The following is an 8,844-nucleotide window of genomic DNA, read 5'->3' on the forward strand; positions in this document are numbered from 1 at the left end:
GGAATACAAAACTTCAAATATTTAATTCACAAAAGGTTCTATTTATTCGTAAAAATGTGCAATTATCATGTTAAGGTGCGGATTTAAACCACCATAAATTCAAAACGACTAGCTATGACAATTCCGATGAGTTTAGTTCAATAATAGTATTAATATAAATGGGAAACAATATTTTCTAGTTTGTTGAAAATATTTTAAAAAAAAATGAAAAATTAACTTATTGGAATACTTTAGATTTTTACCACCTAACTGATATCGCATTCAAGAATTAAACAATAAAAAAATATCAACCAAAAACCAACAACATCTTATCATCGCCAACTGGTGCCAGCACGTGAGGATCCAGCCCCGCCGCCGCTGCTGCTACTGGTGGATGCTGTCGGTAGATCATCATTATTGAAATAATCGAACCCTTCGTCTTCGTCAAATAGTTGAATCTCCTCGGGATTATAGCTTCTGGAGTTCGGACCACCCCTGTTGTAGGAACCCGGTTCATCGAAATCTTCATCAAACCCTTCCCGGGCGTTGTCATCATCGTCGAACCCATCTTCGTACATTCCGTCAATCGTAATCAGCTGGATTATTGCTCTGAAAAGGTTGAGGACGGTTCTCAGTAACCCATTTGGATGTGTGTATACCAAAATCGAAACTTACCTCAACAGCTTTCCTTCCTCGCCGTTCCAATCTACCGGGGATGGTTGACAAATTTTCTTCTGCAAAAACAAATTGAATCCTTCCCGGAGGTCCTGTATCAGTCGGTAGGTTTCCTTGTTACATTTCAGACTTAAAATACAAAATAAAGTCATTTCAATTTTCAGTTAATACCTTAAGATTTATCTTCTTACCAGTAATGCCCGGCTATGGAAATCAACTCGTAATCACCTTCGGTTTCCACGTGGTTGTCCCCGAAAAAGAACAGTGGAAACGGATTGACAACGGTGGTGTCAAAAATGGTTAGAGAAGAAATTTTTTGCTTATCATAATACACTACAAAACTGGAAAGAGAATAAAAGAAAATCAAAGTTAATTATAAATATGTTAAAACCGATCAAGGACCATACTTAGATTCGAAATCTGCAAGCGTTCCGTTCACCGAAGATGGATGGATTGTTGCCCTACCCAAACCGGAAATAGCCAGAATGGAACGACCATCCGGGGAATTTCGCTTTCGAATAACTTTCCTTACAAATGCTACATTAGGATAAAGTCCTGCTCCAATGATTGCCGTAACCAGTTTGTCATTCGTCGAGTTACGATTGTTTTCTTTGGCCTCGATCTGTGCAGTTTCAAGGAACTTAGCTGAATGTAGGTACTCACAAAACTGACCCTTCATGCTGTACAACTGGTTCAACGTAGCGAGGTTGAGGAAATTTCTATAGGCAAAGCTCTGCGCGTCTTTGTACTGTAAAGTCCTCCACTGACTTATCACGTTAGCCATCATCATGTGGTCGCTATGATATCTGCCGGCGAATCTTTTCTTAGCGGCATGCACCTGTAGCTCTTTGCCAAAGGGTTTGTAGAATGCGTCCTTGAAGGACAAACTGGCAGCGATCGAACTTATCGGATCAGTGCAACTGAAAATGCTGGACAACAGAACCATTTTGCCGGTCCTCGGGTCCATGGGAAGCCGAGCCAAATGATACCCTAACGGGGTCAGCGTTTCATTGTTGTCCAGCGCATTTATCTGATTCAGAAATGTGAGCGACTTCTGTATGACATCTTCATCTGGACAGTCGATCAAACGTTCCATGAAACGTCGCGCATCACCAAGACCCAGGATTTTGATGTTGAGGATAACTTCTTCGAGTGCAACCCGAAGCACTTCCGGTGGAGTGTTGGGCTGTAGAACGTTTCGTCGTGCTCGGGTATACAAATGATAGCAAATGCCCGGTTGCACACGACCAGCACGACCTAGAGATGAGGAAATCAGTTAAAAAGGTATTTTATAAGAAAATTTAAAATTCTCTCACCTTTCCTCTGAATCTCGTTCGATATGGAAATCCATTCGTCACGTAACGTCGAAACGCCATCCTCGTACATGTTGATTTTATGACGACCGGCGTTTATCACGTAAACCACATCGTCTATGGTTATCGATGTTTCGGCAATGTTGGTAGCGAGAATGATTTTCCGTACTCCTCGGGCTGGGCGACTGAACACTGCCTTCTGATCAAGCTGAGGAACTTTTGAGTGCAGCGGGTAGATGAGTGTGCTTTCTTGAGATAGCTGTCGATCAGCGGTTAAAAGTTTGTGTACGTCGGAAATTTGCGCCAAGCTTGGTAGGAACACTAGAATCGCACCTTCTGGCTTTGAAACTGTTATGTGATGTATCAGTGCTACGATGAGATCATTTTGAGACAGCTCACTCTGAGGATTGCTGATGGTTTGAAGTACACGTGGAGGATACTGGCCCCGCAGACTGGCTACATAACGATCAATAAAATCGAAGAATGTTAAAGCTTGTCGACTGTTAAGATAGCATCTTCTCGACTGATCAGTAAACTCGTGAAAGTTAAGTTCTCGGATTATATCCTCCAAGTAGATTTCCTCAACAGGGAAGGTTATTCCAGGAATTTCTACAGTTGGGCAATCGAAAAAGTATTTCGAAAACGTACCAGCCGTTAGAGTTGCACTCATTAGTATCACCTTCAAATCTTTTCGGTAAGGTAGAATGAGTTTCACAATCGCCAGTAAAAGATCTGTAATGACATCTCTTTCGTGAATTTCATCCAAGATTAAATGGGAGTAACCTTTCAGACATGGATCGCTCTGCAGAATGGTCAAAACGATTCCCGTGGTACAGAACATTATGGAAGCTCCATCATCACGTGGTCTTTTGGAGTCCAAACGAATTTGATAGCCGACAGATCGTCCAAGAGACTCGCCTCTTTCGGCTGCCACACGTTCAGCGAGTGTTATTGCCGAAATTCTCCTCGGTTGAGTACAAATAATTCTACAATCTACGCCTTTCTTGGCCGCAGTTGCTTGCTCTAAGATATATTGTGGAATTTGTGTGGTTTTCCCACTTCCAGTTTCTCCTTTCACGAGAATAACTTGATTCTTATCAATCATTTCTAAAATTTCCCTCCGAGAATTGAATGCCGGCAACCGTTCTCGGAATTTTGTCAGCTCGTTGACATTGTCATTGTCCATATATTCCTCATACAACTGTTCGTTTCGTGTTTCCTTCCAAATTGGTTCATCAATAGTCGTATTCCCATCTTCATGCGCAGTTTGTTCGGCTATAACTTGACATAGCGATTTTTCAATGACTCTCAAATATTCATTCTTGAACACCGAATCGATTTCATTATTTTCAACAAAGTGCTTGAAAAAATCTACTTTCTCTTGACCTTTTTCCAGATTCAAATGCCTTCGTATTTCATCAATTTGCCATTGTGGAATTGTAATATCGACTGCCTTCCGTTTTTCGGCCTCTTTCTTTCGTTTAGTCTGTCGATCCCTGTAAAATAATCCTAGCGCTCTACCCTTCAATCCAGGTGGTGGTCTTTCTATTTCTCCACCCGTAATTACATCGTCGTCTCGGCTGTCCCCTGCTTGACGGAATCGTGCTGCATCTCGGCCACCGTCCCCGTTTTCATAGGCCATTCGTTCCCGATTTTTGCGACGTTGTAGATTCCGCCCTCCTCTCCACGGGCCACCCTCACCACCATGATCCCCTTGGCTAAAGTTATTCCCTCGGCCACGACCTCGACCACGCCGATTCGCATAGAACATTCCGATATCTTTGCCCCGTAGATTTTTGGGCCGATCGTTCCTTCGACCCGGCTCACCGCCTCCATAACCACCGTAAGGATGGCGGCTGTCCATCCGTTCTTCCTCAGCTTCGTGCTGGACAATAGCTGAGGTTGATTGATCCCGCTAAAATTCAAATTGTTGATGATAAGTAACGTGAATTGAACGCTATAAGAAAATCTGTGGTTATTTTTAAGTTGAAAAAATGTGACTAAACAGTACAAAGAATATTGAAATTGTAGACTTAAAAAAATTCAGAATCTTATTTCAAAATTGTACCTAATCCTTTTTAAATAAGTTTTTGAAATTTCTGATAAAAAGAAATAACAAGGATTTCTCAGCTATTATTAGTTTGCTCGATACAAAAAGTCATAGAAAGTTCAATAAAAATAGACTAAACATTAAAAAAATTTTAATTTAAAAAAAACATGGATATGGATAGCTTTTTAATTAACCATCTTGAATGAAACAATTCACCCCACAATCCCCTATTCAGAACAAAATTTTATGTTGCCGACAGCCGCCTTACCGTCAGATTATTTTAAAACTGAATCTTACCTCCCTAGCGAGTCGAAATGATCGTAATTTTTCTTCCAGGGAGTTCTCACCGGTGGACATTACCGTTCCAGGACGTTTCTGGACTGGGAAAACGCAATAATCTCCCAAATTTCTGAAAAACTTTTCGCTGCGTTGTGTTCAGATCAAACCATAATCCCCCTTATTCTGCGCTGCGCGTGAGGTGACGATAGTCGAGCCGAGTCGGAGTCACGTGAGTCTTGTCACCTTAGTCCCGAAGCCGATGAGACAGAGCATATGGTTTGTCACTCACGGTGACTAATAGATTAGGACAAGAACTCAAAAAGTTCATTCTAAAAGATTTTTCTCACCTAAAGCGACTACTGGAATCGGGTGACTCGACTATCGTCACCTCACGCGCGGCGCAGAATAAGGGGGAATGTTTTCTTCTGATTTTTTGACGTTCTGTCCCATCCCAACATATAACGGAATGGACGCATAAACATATCGAGAAATGCACTGAACAAAAACTTTACATCGGTTTTCTGTGAACGATTCTATGATTAATTAATTTACATTGATTTTTTTTTTTAAATACCAGCAAGAGCAGGTACAATTTATTGTCGGGTTAAAATATTAAAAAAAACACAAAATTCAGCACAATTCGTAGAAAATTTGCATATGTTCGGAAAATTGTAAAAATGAATTGTCAATCTTTCCTAAAAATTTCAACTAGAAATTGATTTTGTTAGATAAAAAATTGTACAAATTGGCAAAATTCTTGAATAACCAAAATTTTCAAAGTTTTCAAGAGGAACACTATTCAAAATTTTACTTAAATTACAAATTGTCAAAATTGTCAAAAATTGTCAAATTTTTCAAAATTCGGCACCACTGTAAAAAAAAATTAAAATTTGCAAAATTGTTAAATTTCCTTAAATTCTCAAAATTGTCAAATTGTTCTTAAGAGAACATTTTTGACAAAATTGTCGGAATTGAAAAATTTTCCAATTTGTCAAAATAATCGAAATTGACAGAATTTTGATTATCTCAAAAATTATTAAAACTGTCATAGGTAACCAAAATGTCAAAATTATCGAAATGGTCAAAATTGTGATAAATGTAAAAATTGTCAATATTGTTAAAACGGCAAAAAATGTTGAAAATGTTGAAATTTAACAAAATTTCAAAATTAAAACAACTGTAAAATTTTTTCTTATTGTCATAATTTTCATGATTGTGATAATTGACATTGCAGGGATTAGGATTCCCAAGTAACATTTTAAACTCTTCTTGGTTTTATACAAAAATCGCAAGGTTTTTTAATTGCATTGAGAATGCGTTGATGGCTGTGAAGCGTATTTTGGGAAGAGCACAATATAAATTCCCTTCAGGATAGCTACAGAACCCTAACACAACCCTCTCCCAAAACTCAACGCGAATTCCGATCGATTTTTATAATTCATTTTAATTTCGGTTTGAAAAGCAGCTACACAACCTTTACAAAACCTTTTCATAAAACCACTTGAAAACGTCAAGACTGCATTGGAAAAGCCTATAATATCCCAGAAAAAAAAAACTTTGACGAATAAAAAGCCTATCTAGGGATAGCAGCGTTGTCATAATAAATTATGTATTTTCATTCAAAAAAATTCTTTTAGTTTTCGTACCTTTTATTGATTATGTCTTTAAATAGTCATCCGATTTGACTCGACCATACTTCAAATCAAGCTTTAGGAAAACGATGAAAATCTGTACCAGATTACAAAAATTTGTTACCTACACGTACAGAATCTATACCCGAAATCAGCTCAAAAATCTGTAGTTTTCTCGATAAATTTGTCATGTGGCAACCATAGTCAGAACCAATCCAAGCATCAATAATGGCAGCAAGTTGATTTGTTTTCTCATCCACTGCAGCAATAAAAAGGTAAATATTCATCGTTTGATCGCGTTGCATCGTTCAATTGCGGAATAATAATTGTTGTAAACTTCCATAGGTTCAAATCATGATGGAAAACTGTATCCTACTTAGCCAGGCCTGCCGCTATTATGATGATTCGTTCAATCTAATGTCATATTCGTTTTCATCCTGGTGGTGCACCGGTAGTGCACCAAGTGCTGTCAAAACGTTTTTTTTATATGAAGATGACAGCAGTTGGTGCACAACCATCTTTCCACCAGATGAAAACGAATATGGCATAAATCATAACCCAAATATCCGGATGTACATGATGTGCCGTCGCCGAAAGATAATTCTTCAAGCAACGGAGCAGCAAGAACGGCCAAACGGGTATGACTGTCGGAATTGCCATTACCGAAGAGTTTCCGTAGCATTGGAAAGGAAAGCGGGTAGATCGATCCTCGAAAGCACTGCATAAATGCAATGCCAGACTACACCATAATGTTAAGAAGTGACTAACCGAATAGTGATAGTGACTCAAATAATAGAACTGAGAAAATTAAATATTGTGTACAAAAAAGTGCTCGAAATAATGTGTTGTCAGTTAATGGAATTATTCAGTCAGCTGTTCTGAAAAATGTCGCTTACAGCAGATGAAACGCCATTTTTTTAGTAATATTTATTTAAAATAAAAATCACAAAATGTAGCAATGTTTTTATTAAATGCTTGAAATATCTTTATTTTACCAAATATGTTTTTAAAAATAATGACAAATGAGAGTAAAATGCCATTTGCAAAAACCGAATGACCAAAATTTATGTATTGAGCTCTTTCGTTTAGCAAAATTATAAAGGGGCGCTTTTTATTTGCCCCTATTTTTAAAAATGAATCGATAAATTTCGAAGCGCAACTAACTTTATCATTGATTTCGATTATATCATTTGCCTTTTTTCCAGATAAATCGAATTATTATTTTATGCCTCTTGATTTTGACAGGAAAGAACCATGTTGTTTTATTTGTAGTTGAAATTTATTTTTTTTAATCGATTTTTTTTTATTTTAATAAATACGATTTAAAACCGTTCTCAGAATCGTTTTTTTCATGCATGATTTTCTTATCTGCCACTAGAATTGATTATCTTGAACCAGCTTTCGGCAAAGCCCTTTTTATTCCTTATGGCTGTATAAGGTACTTGGAATGTGTTCTTCAGAACCTCCTGTAGGTGGGCCTTTTTACTCCTATAGGTGTTTTATATATGTTTTAATGGGGTCTATATAACAAAACGTTGTTTTATAACAATGTTTTGAAGCACCCTTCAAGCTTCTTAAAAAACTTAAATTGTTACTTGGGATTGGTTAAAAAAAATGATGGAGAATTTAGTGTCAATAGAGGGTATAATTGGAGTTTGAGTAAGTCAATTTTATCGTGTGTAGCCAGTCAGGGCGATTTGTGAACGCGCTCCATTGAGTGTAAAATTGCGATAATGTTGATGGAATCTATTGTCTGTTGGAAACTTGCGTGAGTATAAATCGCTACCTTTCAAAACGAAAAATACAACGTCCAGTCACTACAGACATCATTCTTAAAATTGTCATATTCTCAGAATTGTAATAATCCTCGAATTGTCAAACTTTCCAAAATTGTCAAAATTATCAAAATTGACATAATTTTTAAAGTTTTCGAAATTGCCCAAATTACTAACGTTATTAAACTTGTCAATATCGAAAATAGTAAAAATTGTTAAGTTAGTAAAATTTGTGAAATTAATCCTAACTGTCAAAATATTCAAACTGTGAGAATTGCCAAATTTAAATATTTCAAAAAACTGTAATCGTCTGAATAATTTTTTTCTCTCTTTCTAGAAATTTAATACCAGATGATCCCGTTATGATTATGATTATGATTCAAAGCAGTAATTTTATTTGTTGATGTAGATCAATTTTAACTAATTCGTATTTAAATTAAGAAAGTGTTTATTAATCGCAGCGCACTAAATTGGACTGCGCACTTATGACTGCGACATTTGTGCGAACTTGTACATTCGTGCGACCTGTCAAATCAGTGCAAAATCTGTCGGAGTTCTACACGCAAACCTCTTTTCAGTCAAACTTTGTACGGATAACTGCGATTGCAAAACATTGCACGAAATCCGATTTTCGATGAAAGAGATAATATAATAATCATTTTAAAATGCTTTAAATTTATTTAATTTATTTCATCATTAGAATTTGTCAAAATCACTCACAGATTATTCTCTCTTTGATAGTAACTTCAGTGAATAAGTTTACCTCTGCCATTATAATTTATTGAAAAATCAACTGGAATACGCACAGAAATATAAAGTTGATTTGTTCAAGTGTTTCACTGAAACATTTCTGACATTTTGGAAACATTTCAAAACTCAACGAATTCGCTGTTCATGTTTCGTTTTCCGAACGAAACGGAAAAAGTGACAAGTGAGCAACAGCTGATTGTCTGTCTCTTTCTGCAATCAGGCTTTAAACAGCGTTCGTCAGAGTGAGATAGCAAGTCAGAATCCATGCATCGGTTTCGTCCAACTGCCACCAACGACGAAAACAACCCGCACAACAGCCAGCATAAAGAAGCGCAAGCTTCGTCAAGTTTTTTTTCCACTTCTGGCTGTATGCTTCGTCGTGGTTTTCCATC

General features: G+C 37.2%; 1 protein-coding gene across 1 annotated transcript; it reads right to left on the reverse strand.

Moving 5' to 3' along the window:
* Positions 1 to 4,468, reverse strand: LOC129744795 (ATP-dependent DNA/RNA helicase DHX36). Its single transcript, XM_055737500.1, has 6 exons — positions 4,315 to 4,468; positions 1,971 to 3,882; positions 1,062 to 1,911; positions 846 to 995; positions 655 to 783; positions 1 to 588 (listed from the first exon to the last, which is right to left on the reverse strand). The coding sequence occupies exons 1-6, from the start codon at positions 4,372 to 4,374 to the stop codon at positions 312 to 314; spliced, it is 3,378 nt and encodes a 1,125-aa protein (XP_055593475.1). The 5' UTR covers positions 4,375 to 4,468; the 3' UTR covers positions 1 to 311.
* Positions 4,469 to 8,844: the final 4,376 nt, after the last annotated feature.

Source organism: Uranotaenia lowii, chromosome 2, assembly GCF_029784155.1.
Source record: "Uranotaenia lowii strain MFRU-FL chromosome 2, ASM2978415v1, whole genome shotgun sequence".
NCBI lineage: Eukaryota > Metazoa > Arthropoda > Insecta > Diptera > Culicidae > Uranotaenia > Uranotaenia lowii.

Coding starts and splice junctions, on each gene's coding strand:
- LOC129744795 (XM_055737500.1), bottom strand. CDS start 4,374: ATGTCCACCGGTGAGAACTCCCTGGAAGAAAAATTACGATCATTTCGA. Junction 3,883..4,314: donor CATTTCGACTCGCTAGGGAG/GTAAGATTCAGT, acceptor TTTGAATTTTAG/CGGGATCAATCAACCTCAGC. Junction 784..845: donor TCCATAGCCGGGCATTACTG/GTAAGAAGATAA, acceptor TTGTATTTTAAG/TCTGAAATGTAACAAGGAAA.